The following is a 24,171-nucleotide window of genomic DNA, read 5'->3' as shown; positions in this document are numbered from 1 at the left end:
AAAGTGTTTACTAGTATAATACCTGCAAAGTATTATCAGTTTAGTATCGTAACGCTGTGGCAAAGAGGTACTGTAAGAAAATTGGTTTTACTTAAAAACGCCTAAAAGCCACAGTGGCCTGGAGCTTGCTGTGCAAAAGCAGCTCCCAAGCAACAGCACCAGTGTCAGGTGGGGGGAGGTGGACAAGCCATACAGCCCAGACGGCAGCCAGGCGCAACGGCTCATTATCTAGCGTGCTCCAAAGAAACCGGCTTTCTTCTGACATTTCAGAGGGAGCATTAAAGCTTCAGTTTCCACATGAACAGTGATGCCCAGCTACCACCACCCGGACTGGTTCCTCCTAGCAGCCTCGATCCACGCGCGGTCCTGACTCCAAACACTTTCTTAAGCAATTTGCACATCTGAAAAATAAAATCCTTTATTGATAATATGAATGTTTAACATGTTTAATGCCATCAGCTATAAAAATGATTAAAGACTTCAGCTCGGTACATTTGGCTTTACAAATTTACAAGTGTTAATGAATTAATACTAGTGTATACATTTTGCACTTCATTATACTCCATTAGCCAGTGACAAACTCTGCAACAATGTCTGCTTATAACAGATGTGAGTTATAGAAGAAATATTTAGTTGCTTCCACACAGAATCTACATCAACAGTTAAATACTAACTCTAAATGTCTTACTGAATTAGTTGGATCCATTTTAATATCTTGTGCTTAAGTTTCTCTCAGAAGATAGGCTACTAGCAAAAATACATTCTTTTGCATACCCCCTTCCCATACTATATTTCAGAAGAAACAGTACTCAGTGCATTTCCTAATAGGCTTCATCATAGTATATCTCTCTATATAGAGCTATTGATAAAGAAAGGGGATAATACTATTTAGATTAATGTAAAAGCAAAGAAACACATTAAAGCAGTGTATACAAAAGCCTCACTTTTGAATTGGAAGTGATACATGGGCCAAAATCCACCCGCCCATCAGTTTTTACAATTACTCTCATCAAGAGGAAAAATCTGCTGTGGATACTAAAAAGGTTAAAACAGTAATAAATGTGCTTCCAAACAAGTCACCGCCCATTTATCTCTAGGCTGCCTCTGTCTCCCTACTGTACTGTTAGTACACAGCCCATTCCACTGGATTAGGAATAATAGCACATAATACCACAATTTAAAAGGCTACTAAAAGGTCTGTAAAAACCTCTTGTTCTAGTCTAAATACCTGCCATGGCTGTGGGGGAGGGAACAGCAGGGTCACTTCAGACAACAGCCACTTCAAAGCAGCACAAGTGCTCTGATGTCCTCCCAAACAAGACTCAAAGCAAGAAGGAACCTATCAGGTCATGTACAGTAGTGCACCCTCCCAGCTGCTGCAGGGATCTTTCCTACAATAAAGGTGGATGTATTTTGTCTAATTAAATATTGAAAAACAAAGGAGAAAGCGTCTCTGGCAGTGGGAAGCTGTGCTCTGTGTAAACGTGATGCTGCTGCAGAGGGAACTGCTGAACATTGAACAACACTGAGCAGCAGGTCCAGTTTCTAAATTTAGGATCAGTTCACATACAACACCCAAGATAATTAACTCAGGGTTGTGTTCTCAGCCTCTGCCACTGATCTGTGGTGCGTTTGTCTTGTATTTCTCGCCACAGTGACTCAGAAGACCAACTGTGCTGTGCCGCCATACGATGGGCAGCACACGCAGCACGTCTGCAGCGAGCGCTGCGCTTCTTGCGGCAAACGTTTCTGTGCCAGAATCTGTCGCTTCTCCCCTCTTGGGCACAAATAATTTTCACACACCTGATGTGCCTCAACTTAGGCAATTCCCAAGTGATTTTTTTAAACTCAATGAATTCCCACATTTTCTTCATATTAGGCAGAACATCAAGAATAGATAAAGATTCTCTTAATACACTGTGTGTTTATAGCATGTATGTGTGTGAAACTACTTACACATATATACATATTCAATCACACGACAGTAATGGTTTGCTCCATATTTGCAGCCAAGGAAACAAGATCCCATAGCTAACTAGTGGGTAAAATCCAAGTCAGCTGGACAACAGATAGAGATGAGGAACAAAATTATTGCTTTTGTTTATAGATGATCCCATGTTACTGTTGCAAAAAACCTGTATCATATGGACTAGTGTTTTGGTTTTTTTTTTTTTTCAAGTAATTGATCTTTGTCAAGTAATAGCAAGATCCTTTTCTCAGAAGTTCTATACACAACAGTAGAATGCTTGAAGAGCTTGAAAATTCAAGGTGACACACCAGAAACCAGAGTTTAGCCATTTAAAGCACACAGGCGTCTCTGCAGAATCTGTTACAGGAAAGCAAGAACAACATGGACAACGAATACTGAGAGGAAAGTTATCTGGTTTGTATTATGGTTAAATTTTACCCCAATAAATTTATGTTGTGCTTCCTCAAACAGCTAGAAGCTACGTCCTAAAGGACAAAGTGTGGCTGGCTGCACCAGTCTGGTGGTCACCTTGCAGAATTCGTAGCACATTTGCTAACTTATTTCAGCAAATGGAAAGAATTAAAAAGCAAAACAGTGTTGGTTTCAACATTCAGGACTCACAGAATAATTTGTTTCTGCAGCTAGATGGTCCCCCTCCTCACCTTTTTCAGAGAATCACATTCATATTGCAGGCTTAGTTCAGGCACTTTTTATAAAATGTTCATCTGGAGTAAAAAGTCTGCAAAAGTTACTTCTGCATAATTTAAAAGTAGCATTTCAGTCCCATTAGAGTTTGATAGTTAGGTCCCACCACATGATTATGGTTCTTGTTATCTCTAACGATTTGACTGTTACCATGAGACATTTTGAGGCTACTGTATAGCTGTAGTTAAGGTTTCTTCATAAACAAAAATATTTTCCTACCTATTAAAAGAGGAAAAAAATATACTAAATGCTTTATACAGACAGAATCTGCTACTATGGAAATAAATAACATGGAGTGGAAAAACAGCGTCTTAGCTCTAGGATGCTAAGCCATGGAATGTCACATTCACATTTTCTGGAGACTAGCTGCTGGTTGGCAGGAGTATCTCAATGTCTTTGCCATTTGACACTACAGCATTGTTAGAGCAGCTACTTGCCACGTCCATGGGGGCACCCAGAGAGGATCCCTGGGAAGAGGTTTTGGTTAGTGGAGTAGGAACAGCAGGTGACTGAGCGAGGCCGGGCTTCTTTGGAGGAATGGGTGGAGGGTTCCCTCTTTCTGCTCTAGGAATGGTTGGTGACTTGATTCCAGGAGACAATGGGCTCAGTGGACTGGAAACCTTACCAGGGCTTGAGGAGTGACCAGATTCGGTTTTGGGGCTCACAGCATTTGCCAGATTTCGATAGTCCGTGCCAAAAGGTGAGCTGTTAGGGGAGACAGGCTTGATAGGTCCCTGCTGGCTGGTAAATCTGGAAAGGACCTGAGTGACTGTATTGCGGGCCAACTGCTTGGCGGCAGAGTTATCTGCTAGAGTAGGAGACAAATCCCGTGACGGTGGGCTCTGCAGACCACTTGACTGATGGTCCTGTTCAGCTTGAGACTGAAACTTGTGCCGAGCTGCATGGAAACGCTGATTGATCCCCACCTGGTAGGATGACTGGTAACCAGGGCTGCTTGCTGAAGCTCCCACTAAGCGTTTAGTCAGAACTGGTGAGGAGCAGGGAGAAGGGGTTAAAGAGGAGGCAGCTGTGCTGCTGGGAGACAGGGAGACCCCACCAGAAGGGAGCTGGGACATCAGATGCACTGGTGACTCTGTTCTGACAGGAGAGCTTCCATTCTCAACTGCGTTTTCTGAGGCTGCACCAGCAGATTTCTCCTTTTGAACTTGGCTCTCTGCTGCATGTGTCTGTAGTAGCTCACTACCTGTCTGCACATCTGTATCACAATGACCATTGGATTTTGCATAGGAATGAGTAGGTGTAGTAGGGCTGGGAAACACAGCGTGTACAGCTTTGCTGGTGCTGGCAGGATTTGCTCCGTCTGCCTGCAGACACTCAGTCTGGCAAGACACAGACTTCACTGTGGGACCATCAGTTGCAACACCTCTGGATGTCACCGAGGGGCTTGGCTGCAAAGGCTCGGTAGGACTGTGCTCCTGGCAAGAAACCTCCAGCTCTTTCAGAGCTTTCTTCAGACATTCCACCTCTTCTTTAAGTGCTTTTGTACGGTTTTCTTCTCTGTTCAACTTGGCTTTCAGTTGTTCCCTTTCAATGTCAAACTCCGAGAGCTGCTTTTCTACTTGTGCTTCCATCTGTAAACCCCGCTTCCTCTTGGATGCCAGCTCCTCTTCCAGTTTACTCACCTTACTCTTCTCTTTTTCCAATTTCAAACTCAGTTCTGCTGTCTTCTGTCCCTCTTCAGCTGCTTTGGCAGTGGCTTTCTTGCACTCCACTACAAGCATGGAAGACAGTTGCTTGTGACGTGCCCTTTCCTCCTCCAACTGGCTTGACAGCTTCTTCTGTTCTTTTTCAAACTTTTTCACTTGGGATTTTTCAAACTCCAACTGAAAGAAAAGAACAGAAAAGACTGGAAGGGAACCACAAAACCTCCTGAAAGTAAATGAAGTGTAATGCCCCAAAAACGAATGGGGTTACTACACATCTTGGAGAAATTACACAGTAAAAGATAGCAACAGCTAAGAAAGAGGCTCTTGCCCCAGGTATCAGCAAGACAGTCTTGCAAAGACTCAGGCTGCACGTATTAAGAATTATTATTATTTACTAGTAGTTTTATCAGGTACGAAACGCAATTGACCTTTAGTGAGATACACACCCAGTCTGCCATGCGCTGATTGAACAAGCAAGGCTTCCTTCCACCTCATTTACTGCTTTGTCTGTTTGCCGTTTAAAGGCATTTAGACTTAAAAACGCCAATGTATTATGCATGTTTAATAAAGTCTACAGCACTTGAGTAACAGAAAGCTCAAATATTTATCATCATCTCTGAATAACACACCCAGGAGATCTTTCGTGACTAATTCTAAATTTTGAGTACTAGAGAGCCCTATCATTAAGTGCAGCCCTGTTCTTGGGAACTTCTCAGATTTCAGGCTGAAGTAAGATTTCAAAGTGTTTGATTGCTTATTAATAGCTTTTAGCATTGCTCAGCTACCAAAACACTGAAAAATTACAGTTGTTTTTCATATAGATATGATGTGCCTTACAGAGGCGGGAGGTCCCTACGACTCTTTCAACATGAAGGTGCAATTAGACATCACTACTGAGGTCACCACCCAGGAGCCTGGGGTTTCGGTGGGCTGGGTGATTACCAGCTACCAAAGCATACCTGCTGGGTGAGCCGCTCCCGCTCCTTCTCCAGCATGTAGGTGACATCATCCCCCTCCGCTGTGTCCTGGGCGTGCCGCTGTCTCTCCTCCTCCAGGTCCAGTATCACCTGCCAAATAAACACGGGTCACCCTGACACCCAGGCACACTTACAGGCAGGGAGAGTTCAGCACCTTCACACATGGTCCAAAGCCAAATGACACGGGAGAGCAATCACCGCAGCCTCAGACATCTGAGTTCAACTCAAAAAAAACCAACCCCAAACCAAACCAAACATAAAAGCAGCTTTTGGACAAGCTACAATACTACGTTATTATTTGGTATAGTTGAGTCAGTTTGTGAAAGAAGTTAAGAAAACCTCACACTGGTTGTATCTTCATTTTATATTAAAAAGCTAAATTGCATACTTTTCCTTCAAACTGCAAAAGTCTTGAAAATTCATGTTATCCATCCTCGATTGTACAGTGCCCTCATCAGAATTTCCTGGCAGGACCATCAATATAAACCACAGCAGGATGAGAGGCACTGCATCCAGGAGACACAGGGCACTAACAATTAAAACAAGACAATCCTCACTACGGTTTCAGCAGTAACTTGCATACAGGCTTCTCCCCCAGTTTCTTACAAGGGATTTGAGGACTGCAGTGCAAAGTTTATTTTAAAGAACATTAATTTGTCTTCCACTTAAGAACACGATGAGCTCTTGAAATGAAACTGCTTGCCATAATGACCCAGTTAAGGAGCTCCTTCAGCTTTAACGCTGAATTACATGAATAATTGAAATTCTATTAACTCAACAAAAAAGCCAGAATACAAACTTCCAAAAGACTCTGCCGTATCTCACCACCAAAACTCTAGGCTCTCCCAACACATGCTCATCATGAAATTAGCAGCTCCTCACTCTTTCCAAAATTTAAGCTTCCAAACAACGCTTAAATATCTTTAACTGCACAAGGAAACTTTTTACAGAAGGAGACAGGAAGGACAGAAGGAGAAGGGGAAGAAAGTATCTGGCTTTAATAGCTTGATTTAGCTAGACACTTGGCTGAGAAGTGACACACACAGCCTTGGTGTTACTTCCAGTAACCAAAAGCTGAAGGTAACTCCAGCTGCCCACTCCAAGCATGGTGCCTGTGATGTAAAGTCAAGTTGGCTGCTTACGTCATAGTAAGGTTTCTGCAACAGAAATGCTTCAGATTTGTTCAGACTGAAAGGAACTTGCTCTACCTTATCCCCATCAAACCAGATTACGGGAAAATAAACTTTAACCACATGCTGATGAGCAATGAAACTGAGGGTTCAACTTTGAACCTTTTGATTAGAAACAGAACATGACTACTTGTATTTGAGATTTTTGTACATGATTTAGTAAGTTTTCATCAAAGCAAGAGTGACATACTTGAAAAAATACAGGATGGTATTGGCCCAAGCACAGGCACTAGCCAAAAGTACACCCAGATCTGACATTGTAAAAGAGAGCTTCTAGCCACCCGCATAACGGCACCACCTCAGTCTGCCGGTGATGCAAGTAAAAGCAAAAATCCCAATTGTTTTTTAAGGTAGAAAAGAAGTATGCAAAGAGGTTAATATAGAGTGCTGCAACGCAGGTGACTGCAGGGATGTTCCAGAGAGCTCCTCCCAGTCGCAGATTCCAGTGATACACTCTTGGGCAATTATTCTCTGCCCTGGCTACAGAGCAGGGACAAATACATTCCATCATTTTGACTTGCTTACATTTACTGCAGGACAACAACATGTAAATGCTTTCTTTTTTCAAAAGCTAACTAGTTACATAAAGACAGTACGTTGTAGCAAGACTCCAAGAAGCAGAGTTCAGTAGACTCTTGTTCTCAGACTTGTGTGTGGCTTCATGCTCCTCTAGCACACCACGGTATGTATACCAGAGAAGCAAACCTCTGTGGGAGCACACAGTCTGACACGTGGACCAAGCACTTCATTGCTGTCAATATACATTAAAGCTATTATATGAAGAATAGTAATAGGGGCTTTATTAAAGAGGCCAAATAGTGTGAAAAATAGTTTTGGTGATGCCATACTTCCTTAGGAAAGTACAAGGAGGTGCAGCCTCATAACTACCTGGTACCAGCTCTTCAACAATCACAGAGAACAAGTCACAGGCAGAACAGCAACGTGTCTGCTGAGAGTCCATTCTTCCAGAAATCCTTTCTAACATTTTGGTAAGCACTATACCTTCCAGCTGTAAATAAGCTAGGACATACAAAAAAGGAACTAACAAAAACATCTTCTGTGTATTTCCAATTTTGGAATTACCATTAATAAGCTTACCAGGTGTACTGTACTGAGTAAGAAGTTTAAACAAAAGTGCAAAGTCCTTTCAGTTACCAACATTCAAGGTGTGTTTCTGCTGAAGTTAATAGTTGTGTTTTGATAACATGTTAACTTCTGCATATCTCATTTGAAGCTGAAGCAAAACCTACCTTTCTGTGCCTGCTTTCTGCAGCGGCTAGTTGGGATAACATTCTTTCCTGCATATTCTTGCAATGTTTCATCACCACTTTCAAAATAGATAATGGATTGGAGCATACTGGTTGCTTTTCACCACGATTTCCCTCTTTCAGGGTCTCAAAATCTCTCTGCAGAGCCATTAATGGATCACTGATGTTGTACTTCCCATAGCGTTCTTCAAGGAACGTGTCTCTATGCTGGGCCTGCAATACAAAAACAAATTTGCATTTCAATATACTTAAAATAGAAAACTAGCTAAAGAAAAAAGTACCTTGTAGTCAATATTCCTCTTCCCCAGTTTTCCATTTAGAAATAAAGAGATCTGAACACAGTCCGATTCATATCCTGTTATCTGCTGTAAGAGTAAGAGCATTCAGACATGAAAAACTCACAAGTGTCACATCAAAGGTCCCTGGTTAACAGACATGAGCCAGTAATTAAAGTGATCTACCTGCTGAACAGCAGGGCAGTCCATGTCACCTGTGTGATCTCCAAAGCCCACCTAGCCCTTGCCATTTCTGATCAGAGCAACAACAAGGAGACCAACCTCATGTTTTTCCACTTACTAGGTGCACGTACTATTCCTCTAACAGCAGACTCCAATTGAGTAAGTTAAGACTATGAAAAATTAAGTGTATGGTGAGGACAATAATCCTTCTATCATCAGAAGGGATTTCGAAACAGTTAACCTTCAAGGTTTCAGCTAGGCTCCAAGCTAATAAAAATGCTCATTAATACATCTTATATGGGCAAAAGTTGATGTTTTCCCCCTAATAAGAGACAATAAAATCTAGACAGGTCAAATACATGCAAGTGACCTAGCTCTCACAGGCTGAACTGGCGCTGCACTGACGGATGTCCCCCCTCTTCACAACCACTCCTACAAGTCACCTGCTTTCCAGGTAAGATACTCAAATCTTGAAAAAATTTGCAAAAGCCCTTGCATTTCCACAGCTGGAACACAAGCAAATGCATACTATTTGTAGGCAGTTACATGAAGCATGTGCTCGATTAATTCCTCGTTGACCCTGTGGTTAACAGTGTCTTTTAACCAAGTGGCCCCAAACAAACTAGAAACAAAGGAAAGTCTTGCTTGAAAACACAGCATCTCCACAATATAATCAGTCTAATATCCTCATACTACAGCAACCTGCCATCTATGTCCATGACTTACCTTCTTTCCTTTCACACCGTTGTGGAATGTAAGTATCAACTCTTGCTCAACAGAAGATTTAATCATTTACTGTTGTGTGGCTTCCTTGACTATGTCACCACCAAAGAATTTCATGTTGAGCAATTAAAGAGTTTAGTTCTTGCAATAGCCTATAAATCCATAAATTGTTAATAAAAATCCTTAATGTTCCCATCCAGACTAAACAAGGTTTAGTTTCTCAAGAACAAAGATAAGAATGATTAGGTTTCTATTGATGATATGTAAGAATTAAGGAAACTAGGCTTTACCATCTACAGTGTTTAGAATCAGCCGTTCCAGCTGGAAATGTGTTTTTTAGGATACCAACAGCCTCATCCTACTGAATCACTCCCATGAAGTTCTAAAAAACAAAACTGAACTTCATAAACACACAGATATTTTTCTACATGTTCACCACCATGATAAGAAACCATATGAAAACAGATATCCATGCAAAAAAGACGTAAGAGGGAAACCAGGCCTGGATTCAAAAGAGTCCTCAGAGCTGATCTATCTTGGTTCCAAGAAATTTAATCACCAATTTCAACTGAAATGGTTACAGGCTAAATGCTATGCATTTGTGAAAGCCTGTGACAGTGTTTTGTTCCAGTGTCGATCACTGACAGCACAAGCCCATGCACAGCAGAGCTGATGCACTCTTCCAAATCTGAGGTTTAAATTTGGACTCTTCTTGATTCATTACAGTCATGGTAACCAGTCCTTAAGAGGTAATTCATACTAGAGTGTGCAAGTGATGACATATTGTTCTGCATAGGCACATTCTAGTGAGGCCACTGAGAAAGAGGGCTTTCCTCTGGACGAGTCACCTACAACACCTTTCTCTGAAATGCAGGAGTGAGCTCCAGCACCTTCAACCAAAATGTGCCGTCACCTTTAAAGGAGCTTAATTTCAAGCATACTTTAGCATGTTTAACTAGCAAAGCATGCTCAACCTACAGAGGAAAGCTGTGATACTAGCTGCACGTTACTTGACAGAGCACACACGACATGTTTTTGCCTCCAGAGACTGCTCCAAACCAATGCTGCCTGTGGTCACCAGGTGTGGTTCAGCTTTCTGTGTATGCTCTGCTCACATCTGGGCATCCCTACGAGCATAAACAGGAAGTAAGCCATTCCACATTAAACACGGTAGCTCTTCCGAGTGGGTGAAAGGCTCTCGGCTCAAGCTCCACAAAGCCCTGACTCTGCTGATGCTGTGAAATGGCATTCAGCTGTCGCAGGGTGGAAAACAAGCAATCTACTTTGAATACAGAGCAAAACTGTGCCAGTCACTGCATGCTTCTTCTGAAATCCCTTTGGCTAACAAGAATGGCAAACTCTCAATGGCAAAGTGTTACCCATTTCTTATGGGAGTGCTTGAGCCCATCTTTTAGGTAGGAAAGACTGAGGCTGACTAAATTGGAAAGATGCCTTGGAAGCCAGTATTTATTGGAAAGGCTGTTTTCTGATGTCCCAGTAAACTAAAAATGCAAAGTACTGAAAACGCAAACACTTCCCTCAAGCATACAAGAGCCACAGTGATGCTCTAGACATCACCCCATGCACCAGTTGTTGCGGATACACTGAAACAGGCAAGCAGACTGCTGTAACTGAGCTGTACAGGTCAGAGGACTGATAAACAATAAAGCTTTGCTTTACTCACATAATGTGAGTATTTGCTGATGAAATTTGCTTGTCTGGCCTATATTCTAAGATGCAACCATGTGATTAGCACAAAAAAAAAATATTAGTAGAAGTCAATCTCTACTCTCAAAGAGAGAAGTGTATGCAGTACCTTGACAAGATGCATAAAAACCCCATAACAAAGTACTTTTCTTTCCATATCTCCTACATGACCAAACCCAGTTAGGGACATTCATTCTATGATACTGGTTTGGAGCTGTATTTTAACCCCTGCAGTAAACAAACACAGAGGAACAGCCCACACTCACAAATACACCTCCCTCTTTACCGTTAATATCCACCAGGAATGGTGGATAACTTTGATCAAAGCTTAAGATATTGTTCTAACTTCATACATTAAAAAAAAAAAAAAAAAAAAAAAAGGAAGGAAGGAAAAGATCAGCCCTGGAAATGGGTGGGTGGCCCCAGATAATGAGCCAGTGCCTGGTCTAATGAATCACAGGAAAAACTACTGGCTGCTTTTTTTTTTTTTTTTTTGAGGCAGGGAATCTTCAGTTATTCTGAAGAATTTATAAAAATGACTCAGCCAAAACTCACTATAAGTGTGTACAGAATTCCTAAGTGACCCAAGCATTTAAAGGTTTGTATTTACAAATTGGGATGTTCATCCAGCTGGCCTAACTGCTTTGACAGATAAGCCAATCTTCCCTTAAACCCATCCCACCCCAGGGCCGGTCACTCTACTGCTGCCCAGAAAACAAGGGAGAAACCCTGTCAGAAGGGCACCAGCACTTTATCCATGTAAGCAAATGGGAGGGTCACTTGAGAAGTTTACTTCTGGGCAAGCTCTTTCTAATAAAAGCTTAAAGAACTGGCATCAATGTCACCCCACTGCTGATAACCTTCGATTTTTTGCATTACTGAAGGTGTGACAAAAGCCATGCTCTTCCCCTGCTCCTGCAGCACCGGGCTCTGAACCCTGTTGAATTCAGTGGGGTGGTTTGTTTCCTGTCCGAGAAAGAACAATGAGTTCTTCCTTGCTACTTTGTGCAATTAAGTATTTTCCTGAACTAGCATGACAAACAGATGAGGCTATCACAACATTAATAGCTTTCTGAAGTCCAGCTATTCTTCTGCAGTAGCCAGCAGAGCATAAACATTAATTAAAAGTTGTCTAGACGAGGAAAAGTCTTAAACAGGTCATCCTTCATCCTACCCATCTAGTTTACAAAAAGAGTCCGGTGCTTTGCCATCTGGGGCACCAGGCACTTGGAAATGCAAATAGGGATTTTTCAAGTCTGCTGCCCGTGATACCTCTGTGCCACGGGTCCCTCCAAGCAGCCACCTCTGTCACTAAAGTGATGGGGACAGCTCTTCTAAAATTAAGTCACAGTGTCATAATCTACACGGCTTATTTTATACAGGTATTGAGAACTGTCACATACATAAGTGACTTCTCCCATGGCTTATGCTCTTCACTGATGCTTCAACTCAACTTCTGCTGTTGCTGGAGGTCACTTATAAACACCTCCAACAGTTTTGATTTTTTGCTGTCTGAACTGGAATTCAGTCTTAAACACAGTTTTTGTTCAACTTTCAAAACATAGGCAACTTGATGGAAGAGAAATACTCTATTAGTGAGCCTAAAGTGGAAAAAAAAATCAACTTGGATCCCAGTATCAACCTATTAAAACACATAAATGCACAGGAAATCAAGTTTCAATAACAAGGAAATAGGGTTACAAAAAGCATTGTTAACTCAGGAATGGAAAATTTCATCTGGAAAACCAGAGACGACGTGCATACTTCCAGCATCAACTGTGCTATGAAAGAAGATGCAATCTTCTGCAATTACAAGATCTTCTGATTTAGTACCTCCACCTGTATTGTCTCAAATATGTGGACTTAGGAATTTCCTATCAAAACATTCAAACCCCAAAAGCAGCTAAATGGACGATTCAGCAATTTTGAAGACTATCAAATTGTCCTCCCAAACAGGAAAAAAGATAACATTTAAACTTGGGCTGCTGCTCTTCAAAAAAGGAACCAGCTATGCATGTTAACTATTCTTAAAAACAAAACTAACCATCAGAAAGATTAGACTTATGCAGAGAGGAGGGTACCACTTTAAACTGGCTGGCTTTTAGCTCTGGTTAGGGTAATTGACCAGTGCCAGACTGTTTGAAAAGAGGCAATTCTGATTTTACGGAGCAGAAGCAGTATCTGACACACCTGAAGAGATGTTTCCATGCAAGCAGGCAAAGCAAAGGCTTCACTTTGCTAGGGAAAAGCTACTGTTCCCTCTTGGGATTTGTAGACTCTTTTGGGATGGATGTTTCCCATAACCTGTTTGTGTAATTTTTTTTTTAATAAAATATTTCCTTTTACTGAAACCTTGTTTATGTGACAGCATTTTCTCTCTGCCTTCAATAATCTTTACAACTTGTTTTACTGGAACATCAAACGGGGAATTTCCAAGACTAGTTTCAAGTATTTTTTTGGACACAAAGCAAAGTATTATTTTTGCCTGTAATTTTACAGTTCAGGTTTTAACCCTCAGCACAACACAAACACACTGTTAATTAGCTGCAGCTACTGCGTATGCAGTTCTCCAGTAATAATATGCACAGAAGTTCCTCCTTTATGTTACAGAGAGTGGTATAATCTTTAAATAGCTTCTTACTGCCTTGAACTTCCTTATTAGCTTCTCTCCCCAGAGACAGATATTGGGAATAAAGACAAGCTGAGGTCACAGCAATCACTGACACAGAGAAGGGAAATGGGGGTGGGGATCACTTTGCTCTGCACAAAAATAAATGTCAAAATGCTGGAGTGGGATTGTGAGTCTCACTTCAGCTCCAGCTCTGAAGCAATGTCTAGCAGAGAACCACACAGCAGGAATTACATTGCTTAAATACGGTAACCATCCTAATTGCCATCATTATATCACGTGAACAAACCAGATAAACGAGAGCTACCCAGATATGCCCACATAAGACTTGTTAGCAGCTTTGAAAAATATAAGAAATGTTCTTAGGGAACATCAAGCAGCACAAAACTGCAGCTTCTTTCCCTGGGAACTTCTGGTGCGTAGCACGGATGGTACACATCCCAACATGGCCATGTGCAGCTCCCAGCACACTTGAGACCATGGCCTGGGACTGTACTGTGCTCACGAACTGCACTGTTAAAACAGGGAGCCTGACAACACCCGGATGGCTGAAACTCAGAGCTGGAGCCACTCCAGCAAGGAAGTCATTCCCACACCTCTCTGCTCCTCGTTCAGCACCCATCTGGGTACTGAGAAGGTGAAGAGAACCAGCCTTTCAAAAGATACAGGCAAACAGTGCAGCTTCAAGCAAGAAATAAACAAGAAATTCCCCAAACTTGCAAGAAAAGCTGTAAGAAAAGCCTGCATTCCAACAGCACTAGCACCCATGGGAACACTGCTAGCTCTAAGCTGCTTTGTAAGTGATGCAAAAGCCCACTTTGTCCCATCTGTGAAAGATTTACTAGCATCTGCAATAAGGTTTTATATTACTGAACTTTTTTTTATTAAACAAGTGGTAGACTTAGTTTTTGAAACTCCACTGTAAACTTAATTTCTAAATCCACTAACGAAGGAACACTTAATTTTGCAATGTATTAATACTGCTTTAGAGAATGAATCACTGAATTCAGAAGCAAAGCAATGAATACCAGCTCCCAGCCATTAACACAAAATAGATAGCTTCTATTCCAGTGTAAATTGCCTAAGGCCTTATTAACATAAAAGAATATGCCAGAAAGCTGTATCCTGTTTTCTAAAAGTAAACAGAACTTCATTCCTAATGTATGGAAAATCCTCATTTAAAGAGCAGGGGGCAGGAAACAAAGTGCTCTAACATAGTGATAGAGACCCATTTAAACACTGGATTGTTTCCACTCCTGGTGTGCTATTTCAGAAGACTAACCTGTGGTTCACGCACACAATCCTTTCTACATGACAATAGGAACTGAGAACATAGCCCTTAATACTATGCAACTCTCTGACAGCATCTGTTTTTGGGGATGACTTAAGATTATAACTACAGGAAAAGGAGCACAATAAGAAGTGAGACTTAAGGTCTGTTCTGAGGAGAACATTAAGATTTATGTAGTGGACAGGAAGCTACTTTCAGGCAAAAAAAAAGTTTTTTTTCAAAGAGGTTTCAAAATAGAGGAAGCAAACTGAAGCACTGGAAATGAGTATTTTGAATACAGTAAATTTGTTCACTTAATCCTTTATACTAGTATCTTGTGTATGCATGAAAGTAAGATTGCAATTTGAAGTGGACATCAAAATTCAAGACCAGGCCCACTGCAAATGCACAGGGAGAGATGATAGTCCCCATCACAAACACCCACCACTCAACTGAAAACAATACACAAGGGGAAAAAAAACCCACCAGTAAACCATAAAAAAAAAAAAAAAAAAAAAAGTGAAGTACAGAAGTGAGCAAGGGCAGGTCATAATATGCTAGATGCATCAAAAAGATGACCTGGCAACTGTTCTTTATAATATGAATCTCAGCACCAGATGAATAAACCTCAGGAGTTAAACCCTTTATCCCAGCAGGCAGAGGAGGGGTGCTGCCTCCAGGCAGCATGCAAAGAGATACCCAGGGAGAACACGAAGCAAGGAAGAAAGGGTAAAGATTCGGGGAGGGGACGTGAAAAGAAGGGAGGAAAGTAAAAGAACAAATTAAGCAAGCAGTCTCCGGAAAGCCAGGCTCAGCAGCTTGATTTTGACACAGTGAGACAGAGGGCCAGTGCCAGCCAACAAGTGGCCTGATACCACGAGGGAGAAGAAAACTATTTTAGGCTTTGTCATCTGCACACATGGATATTCTCTACTAAATGCCAGATGCTAAATGTTTTTGTCTAAGCATGCAGGAATATCAATTATTGCAGACTGCGCTATCATCAAATTACAGTTTCACAGGCTAAGGTACTCTGTCTGCCTGTGTTTGTTCTTTCCTATAACGTACTAAAGGATCTGCCTCAGACATCCAGAGAGTTCAGAAGCATTTAAATTTGAATTGATAGTCAAATTAGCCTGCAAGGGGAAATGCAGTTTTCTTACTGTATGGGAAGTAAAAGGGCAGATAAACGTCTGATTTTTAACCAGACATCTACGTGTCTAAGGGAACTGCTGGAGAAAAACACTGTTACTGTTAAGGATCGTGGAATCCTCTACGAAGTACAGGTCCCACTCCACCTCTTTCTAACATGTACGTGCACTTAATATAAAACTATCATGCCTCCAAAGGAATCTGCAGAGGCAGAATACATTGTTGGTAACAATCAAGGAACAGAGACAGCTGCGAGACCACGGGCAGATGAATCCTCTGTGCGTGGAGCAGCCAGCGCTCCCACCAGCCCTGGATGTTTTGACCCTTCTCGGTGTGAGTTACAGTGCAGTTTGTCACATGCAAGTCAAACTAATTGCTCGCAGAGTTTTAGTCTTTAATTCAGCCTTAGAGGGCTTTTCCTTCAAGGCAGCATTTTTATATGTATAAAAACATGAGTAAATGGATTATCAAGGTGGGTTTTCCTTTAATTACAGTCACACACAATCAAACTATTTCAGCTGGTGCAACACTGTAAAGCTGTTACCACAGTTACTATCAGTAAACAAAAAGAAAAGCACAGTAAGGCCAGAATTTCTCTAACTGTATATCCCAAATAAATAGACAAAGCAAAGCACGGAGTTTTCTGCTTCTGAAACTCTGCCCAGCCACCAGATTAAGTCATTACATGGCTTTTTTCCTCCCACATATCAAAAGGGCAATGCAAGCCTTCTGCAGCAGGAAGCCGGACCTGAGCTGCGGCACAGCTGAACGCAGCTTTTGGACCCGAGTAACAGCACAGCTGGGGACCTGCACCATCCCACCATCTGCTGCAAACACAGGCCAGTTCTGGAGGGGTTTAACTTCCCCTGTGGTTGTGCTCGGAAGGCAGGGCTGTGGGCAGAAAGAGCCAGCTCCCACGTGAAGCTTTTACTGTCCCTTCCTATTACTTTCAGCTTTCCTTGCATTCTTAAGATGAAACACTGCAGCGTATCCCTTACAGAAGAAGGGGAAAATAGCACTAACCTTTGATTAGCTTGGTATTTTATACCACTTAATTATCAAGTACGGGTTACAATTTCATTTGATTTCTTCTCAGTTATGAGTGCTTGACAAATGATGTCAAAGGGTATTCTAACCATATTAATCTCCTCATGCAAGAGGGAACTGCAGGTTTAATTTTAACAGAAAAGATAATTGCTTTACGCTACTGGAAGGTACACAACAAAAAGATTTTGGAAATTGAGCGGCTGCGTTCCTTCCCCTTGGTCTCTCTGTGCTCCATTACATGCATTTCACGCTGCAATGTTAAAGTGGTGCTTGTTTTGGTAACACACTGACCAGACAGAACTAGAAGACTGATCCCAGGACAGAGGAGAAATTTGCAAGCCTGTTCCAAGGGAGGAGCCAAGCCTTCCACTGTCAATTGTTTTGAGAGGGTAACAATATTCCTCCAAAATGAAAAGACCGTCTAAATGCAAAAACAATTAACAACAAACACATAAGCATCCCAACTGTTTTGTAGGTGGATCTCACTCTGCACCCCCAAAGGGTGTTTGTATTTGGAATCAAGCTACAGAAGCTTTTGCTGGAAAACCAAGTCCCTGCAGCTCCCAGGCCTGCAAGCTGCCGTTCCTCTTCTGAAACGGCTGGAAGTCTAAACATTATGAGCAGTGACAGATCAGCATGAAAACACCTTCAATATTCAACCCTGTCACAACTCACTTCTTCAAAAAATTGACCCCTTGCATCATTTATACCAATTTTTTTTTCCATCTAACTGAGGTTGAGTGCCACCTAGGCATCCTTCAAAAGGCGCAGTATTAACACATGGACTACACATTTTTTAAGTATTTTCTAGGCTCAACATTAAGACACCAAACTGGCCACAGCGTACCACAGCCCACACCACCTGAAGGGAAGCAGAAGCAGAGGGCTAGCACCACATACACCGGCATCACTTTGGCCAGTCCTCCTGCAGCATGAGCTATCCCTGCAAGAAGAGATCCTGCTTGCTCCAGCACCTCTCCCTGCCTTGGCCCATCACATGCGCTCACACAACCATGATGTCAGCTGCACTGATGGGTTGAAACTAAATTTTTTGATGGGTTAGTTTGAGCTCATATCTACCTCACTGGAAGGTGACACTTGTGCCAGCAAAGGGAAAGAATAAGTAGCTGATCATGCAGGTCACTGCTCCCAGCGGCAGTGCGAGCTTACGTTGGCTTAGTACGATACAAAGCCACGCATGTTTTTTTCCTCAGCGTGACAAAGAGTAATTCGCAATCCCTTCCTGGAGAGGACAGTTTCTGCTTTAAGAACCCCTCCTTGCTAAAGAAGAACAAAACCAACAAAGTCAGTCTGATAGAACTTTTACATTTCTCACAATAGCAGAAACATTCACTTCTTTATCAGAAAGGGCAAAAGCACATGCATAACACCGTAATTCAACACCGAAATGCTTCTGGCAGCCAGCTTTCCATAATGAGTTCCAAGACATAGAATGATATACAGCATTTATTATCTAATACTACTGATATTAAGATGGTATTCTGAACCAGTAATAAATCTTTGCCACTTTGGATGCCAAGTGCATTGCAGAACCTATAGCAGTACTGTCGTCATTTTTGCCTCTTATCATGGTACTTACAACATACCTTTAAAGCTTCTATGACAAGATCTCTTGCTTCCAATTCTCCCTCAAGAATGCTAAACAGCGTCAGTAGTTCTGGTTTGCTGAGTTTTTCCAGATTCATCCTGAAAACCTGAAAAGAATGGAACATAGTTTACTAGGTATTTCTTTGTACATTAAAACTGGTATTCTAAGCTATGACATATCATCTCCATTTAATTGCAGCTTCTAGTTTTTTGGACTCCAAATTGCCCTGGGGGGAAAGGGGACAATATACAAGGGGAACATTTTCTCTTCAACTTCCAAGACCAGCTGCAGAAGATGCATTTTTCACCTTTTCCCCAAGGGGTCATGAACATATGCACACCCAGATGGTGCAGGCAGAATGTACGGGCTAATATGACAGCATAACATTCACCAAGAAGTAGCCAAAGTTAAGAGGAGAGGGAAAAACACAGATATTTAAGAGCCATGCTACTGTAAATTACACATCTGGATCACACAGCTGCAAACATCACTGAAAAAAGACTGAAGTGCCGTGATGAATGCAGTCCAAGCTGGGCCACCGAGACAAACTTAAACGGCAAAGTTAACATTACGGAGCTGTGATGCATTTCCTAGGAATGCCATTAGGCATTACTAATGGAACAGGCCCAAACCGCTTTAAAAAAAAATCAATGCCACAAAAAACACTCATTTAATCACTATTCTTTCAAAGTGTTTCAATATCACCATCATTTATTAAATAGAATTTTACTGCCCACATAAAACAAAGATCCATCATCTGAACTGCACGTATAAAAAGCTTCCCCCCCCCCGCATCTTTGCTGATACACTTAACTAACACTGTCTAGTGACAAGCCTTTTTATTAATTACTTTGTTAATGATGGAAATAATTTCACAGACTAAATCCTTGTCTCTGATACAAATATACCCGTTGACACAGTCTCGTGCTTTGCACAACAATCAAATAGACTTTTCTGGGTTCAAGTCAAATCCGTCTTTTACCACTCTCTATCAATCAGAAAATGCTACAGCATGACGAAGCTGAGATACCAAATTCCACTTCACTGGTGGCAAATGATAAAGGGTTAACCTTTACTGAAGAAGTCTATCCAGCTAAAACATTCGACTCAACGCTAATTTTTCTGAAGTCACTGTTACTTTACAACTGATTTGCATAACTGTGCCTTGGAGAATTACGCACAAATGCAAGTTCCATCTTGTTATGCCAAAGCAGTTTTCCAGGTGCTGGGAACAGAAAGTTCTGCTTACAGAGCGGAGCAGGTAGCCTTCACGCAGCAAGAGAAATCAGAATCTACTTTGTGCCCCCTGTGCTAAGCAGGCACGTTTCTTATCACGCAGTCACGCTCTTGCTTCACACAGTGTTTTACATGAAATTCCACAAAGCAGTAACGTTTCTTACAGACTCTTCTGGCTCGCTTTACTACTGACACAAGCTGCTCCAGGACCCCTCAGTGGAAGAAACTATGACTGGGGTACTATGGCTGTTCCAAAGCCAATTTAACCAGACACCATGAATCTGTCAGCATTGCATTTATATTCCCTACTGCAGATCCATCAACATTCAAGAGGAAAACACAGAAGCAGAGTGTTTGGCAAACCCATTCATATCTGTCATAATTTCAAAAAAGCCTGATCAAGACTTGACAGAAAAGTGTGATTTAGGAAACTCACTATATTGACTCAAATCACATTTCATCGGGCCAGGGCAGCACTGGCCACAGTTCAGCAAGAGCTGCACTTTGCGATCAGCCGACAGACCTCTACAGAGATTTGTCCAGGATGTGAACCTGACCATCTCCCTCAGTTTCAGGTACATCTGCTGATGGTTCTGTCACCACGGGGAGCCTGGCTAGCTGAGACCACATGGAAGGAGTGCGATTTACAACTTGTTCATCTTAAAGAAAAAGGGAGAGTACACGAGAAGCAGCAAATTAATGCTAAAACGTAAGTAGCCATACAGGGTGAGAAAAGAGGGGTCCTGGTTTTAGCTTTTAACATTTACCATGCTTATGCTGGTACTGAAGCCTGAGCTGCATCACCTCCCTGGGCAGGTTTTCAATCTGGAACATAGGCTCAGGGGATGCATAGCTTATTTTCAAAATCACCTCAGCCCTTGCTCAGACTAAATTTGCAGGTACTAAGACTGAATCAGTACTGACAGGAAATAGCAACAACTTTTTTTTGCCAGATACTCATCAAGTTGTATTAGTTTTGTGGCATTACAAGCCAGCACTAAAAAGGAGAATTTTTCCTTGAGATCTCAGAACAAAGTGTAACATCTAACTCCGTTACCCCAGGACAGTAAATTTTGAATGCGGACTTTCGATGTGACTGCGCCTGTGCTCTTCTCTTAAAAAGAGATGACATGGAAGCGTGCAGCTGAATCTCTCCATTAGCCACCGAATGGCACACTTTTAACCCAAAGACAGCTACTACCAACTGCAGTTTGGTATTTTAAAGCTGTTAGTCTGGGCAGTAATAACTTCTATTCTATATTCTAAATACTCGCATTGTGATCTGTACTTCACAGTGTTAAGAAATAAGCCATGCTATTCTTAACATGCCTCTATGGCTATAGTCTTTAATCAGCTTAATAATATAAACAAGCCTTGTCCTAAAATATACGGGTAAAAGTACCTACAGAAATAAAATGCAGGAGACAGTTTGCACAGCAATCATTTACATAACAAAAAGTAATATTAAAGATATATAAGCAGCACAGCCTTGGCTTCCTTGTGTGCAACCTGCTGCTGTTGCAGCCCTTTCACTGCTCTGTTTGCACAGGTTATCCCGTGCTGCTGAAGTGACCGACTGGGAGCAGATGCTGCAAATAAAGTTACTGCCCTAAAAACACTGCACAAAACTGCACTTGGATTCTGCACTGACTTACAAGGAACTTTTTAATGCAGTAGAGCACACTTGTTATGCTGAACCCATCACCATCCCAAGCGCTCCCTTTTAGGGCCACTCAATACTAGGGAGCTGAAAAATGGGGAAAAAAGCTCTATTCATTTTACATTACTATTTTACAAGAACAAAAAGCATCTCTGGATGAAACAGCTAACGAGCACGTATGTGAGCAGCTCCTCCTCTATCCAAATTCAAATCCCTTCCTGGCCCTCCACTGTCACAGGCTCCTGAGTTGACCTTTCCAGGACTGCTTTCCAGTTACACGTCCCTGTGCCTTCCCTTGTCCAACTTTTTAATAAGAGATCACACCAACCCTATTCAATTACCCAGTTTTCCCCCTTGCAGACAGTCCCATTCTACCAAACAGACAGGTAGTCATCAGCTGGGGAACCTGATCCATTATTTCAAAACCTTTACTCAACAGATAGAGTTTCACAGCACTAGAAACAAGATCTAGAAATACCCAGGGCACATTACCCCTTTACAGTCAGTGAAATATGCTGAAGAGTCCAATCACAGAGACCACAAACCGCAAGGACCTCGTTATTTAGTCTGATGGTATAAATATTTTCTGTGAGTCTGAGATATACCAACCATTTTTGGACAATAAACAAAGATTTGGAGCATAAACAAAGATAATTACTTACTGGTTGCCTAAAGGTAAGCTTCCTTTCAGCTACGGACCATTAAAAAGTCTCCTCAGGAGACTGACACCTATCCTTGAAAGATACAGAACTCTTCTCTTAGAAAGCTACTTCCCAGCATTTAACTGAAAATAAATATCAGGACCAGCTTAAGCGCGTGTACAACCACGCAAGCTAACCAGCCAGGGTAAGTTATCTTTGGCATGTGCCACTTCAGGAACAAAAGCAGTAAGTTTCTAGTCCATGGCAGCTCCTCCGCGCCCTGAATCACACTACGATGATTATGAAACCATTAGAGGTTACATTTCGCTTGGGCTCACATACATATAAGCACGAACAGAGTTAGCCAACAGCGCCAGCAAACTTCACTCAACACCCTGAGCGAAGGACTGAGCCCCTGCGCAGTGGGCACTAAGCAAAGGGCAGGCGTAGTGCACAGCCCGAGGCTCTGGCAGGGGACTTTGTCAAGTGGAAGCGTCAAGATGCTCTGCAAGCACTTGGCTAAAAACTCTTGTACTTTTTTTTTTTTTTAAATACCAGGAAGAACATAGCTTGTCATTCCTTTTTTCCTCTGAAGGAGGGCCTTTCCTTTCAAAAGCTGTGGTTACAGCTACGCCAATGCAACAATGCCTCTATGTCTATAATCCTGAATTTGCTTCTTTTGTATTTTTTTTTGTCTTGTCCCTGAAGAGGAACTGGTATTTTCCAAGAGCCTGCATGGGCAGTCATGTAATCGCATTCATATGAGAAACTAAATGACTAGTTTGAAAACTCTTGATAGACAAGTTTTTAAAAATGCTGCTGCATGTATAGCGTGATGTTTGAGTTGTTAAAGTAATTACACATGTTTATATAATAAAAAAGCTAACATACGCTTTATAATTGTGCATCCACAATGTCACCTGGCATTGCATCAGAACTGCTGAGAACTGGGTTAAAATGAGCAGTGGTTAAATCTGCCACCACAATAGCTTAGAAATAAAAGGCGATAAGGGCATGTGCCCCCCCAGACCCTCCTCACCCCATTATTTCGCCAAGCACTGCTCTGGATGAAGCAACTCCATTCAATTAACGTTCAAAACATGGCTGAAGCCCTTGAACAGCCACCGTGTGCCAACTGTAGCTCCCTGCAAGCCAGTTAAACGGATCCCCTGGCTGCCCTGGCCCCCACACCGCCGGGCAGCCCGGCCTCGCCCCTCAGGCCCCCTCACAGCCCAGCGGGCTCCGGGCCGGGGGCTCCTCCAGCCACGAGTCCCCCGGCAGCGCTGCCCTGCCCGTCACTGCCCACCCGGCCCGGGACACCGACTGCCCGGAGAAGGGCTGGCAGGGGCCGGTCCCGGGCGGCAACGGGCCGCTACAACCGCCGCGAACAAAGGGAAACGCCGCCCGGAGCCGGCCGCAGCCCAGGGCGACTGCCGCGGCAGCGCGGACCCCGGGCCTCCCCCTCAGCGCCCGGCGCCGCCGCGGGGCCAGGCCGGGGTCCCGGGGCGGGCGCGGGGGAGCAGGGACCGACCCCGGCGCTTTGCCTGCCCTCGCCCCACGGCAGCGCCCACCCGGCCAGGCCCGGCCCGGCCCCGGGCAGCCACGCCGAGCTCCCGGTACCGCCTCCCGGCCTCTCCGCTGCCCCCAGCCGCCGCGCCCCCCAGTACCGCCCCTCCCGGCTTCCGGCCGCCCCCGCCCGCAGCAGGGCTCGGCCCGGCCCCGCCACCGCCCCTCTGAGCTCCCGCCGGCCGCGGGGCTGGGCCGCCCCGCACCTGCCGCGGCCCACCCGCGGGGGCAGGGGCCGGGGCAACGCCGGGTCTGGGCCGGACCGGGCCGCACGGAGCGGAGCCCCACCGACCACCCCACCGACCTGGCCCGCGTCGCCGCCACTACCGCGCCGCTCCGGTCCCCATTCAGCCGCCCCGCCCCTTCGCACCCGCCCGCTGAGGGACGGTGCCGCTACCAATCAGAGCCGCTGCCGGGCACACCCGCGGCCCAATGCGCCGCCGGGGAGGCGGGGCGGGGGCGGGGCCCGGCCGCCGGCGGCAGCGGCCGCCAATCAGACGGCGGAACCGGGGCGAGGAGGGCGGGGCGGGGGCTGAAAATCCCTTTTGTTCGCGGCGGCGGCGGCGGGGCGAGCGGGCGGCTGTGATTGGTGCGTCACTTCCGCCGCGGGATGGGATGGGAGGGGAGGGGGCGTCGCGTCGCGGGGGCGTCGCGGCCGTGGGCGGGGCCCGGTCCGGTACGGCCGCCGAGTCCGGAG

General features: G+C 43.7%; 1 protein-coding gene across 2 annotated transcripts; it reads right to left on the bottom strand.

Moving 5' to 3' along the window:
• Window positions 1–402: 402 nt before the first annotated feature.
• Window positions 403–23,911, bottom strand: CTTNBP2NL (CTTNBP2 N-terminal like). 2 transcript variants are annotated; one of them, XM_055728157.1, is made up of 5 exons: window positions 23,779–23,911; window positions 18,370–18,477; window positions 7,759–7,989; window positions 5,301–5,408; window positions 403–4,518 (listed from the first exon to the last, which is right to left on the bottom strand). In XM_055728157.1, exons 2-5 carry the CDS (start codon window positions 18,466–18,468, stop codon window positions 3,037–3,039), a joined length of 1,920 nt encoding a protein of 639 aa, XP_055584132.1. In that variant the 5' UTR covers window positions 18,469–18,477; window positions 23,779–23,911; the 3' UTR covers window positions 403–3,036. The 2 variants fall into 2 exon arrangements, with proteins under 2 accessions (XP_055584132.1, XP_055584133.1); XM_055728158.1 differs by having other exon boundaries at window positions 23,681–23,782.
• Between the last annotated feature and the right edge of the window lie 260 nt (window positions 23,912–24,171).

Source organism: Falco cherrug, chromosome 16 (assembly GCF_023634085.1).
Source record: "Falco cherrug isolate bFalChe1 chromosome 16, bFalChe1.pri, whole genome shotgun sequence".
NCBI classification, from domain to species: domain Eukaryota; kingdom Metazoa; phylum Chordata; class Aves; order Falconiformes; family Falconidae; genus Falco; species Falco cherrug.
Note: the sequence above shows the minus strand (reverse complement) of the source record. Positions and strands in the feature narration are given on the sequence as shown.

Excerpts from the sequence above, each read along its gene's own strand:
- CTTNBP2NL (XM_055728157.1), bottom strand. The coding sequence starts at position 18,468 with ATGAATCTGGAAAAACTCAGCAAACCAGAACTACTGACGCTGTTTAGC. Across the intron at positions 5,409-7,758 it reads CAGAAAGCAGGCACAGAAAG|GTGATACTGGACCTGGAGGA; the intron begins GTAGGTTTTGCT and ends TTTATTTGGCAG. Across the intron at positions 4,519-5,300 it reads GGGAGCGGCTCACCCAGCAG|TTGGAGTTTGAAAAATCCCA; the intron begins GTATGCTTTGGT and ends CTTTTCTTTCAG.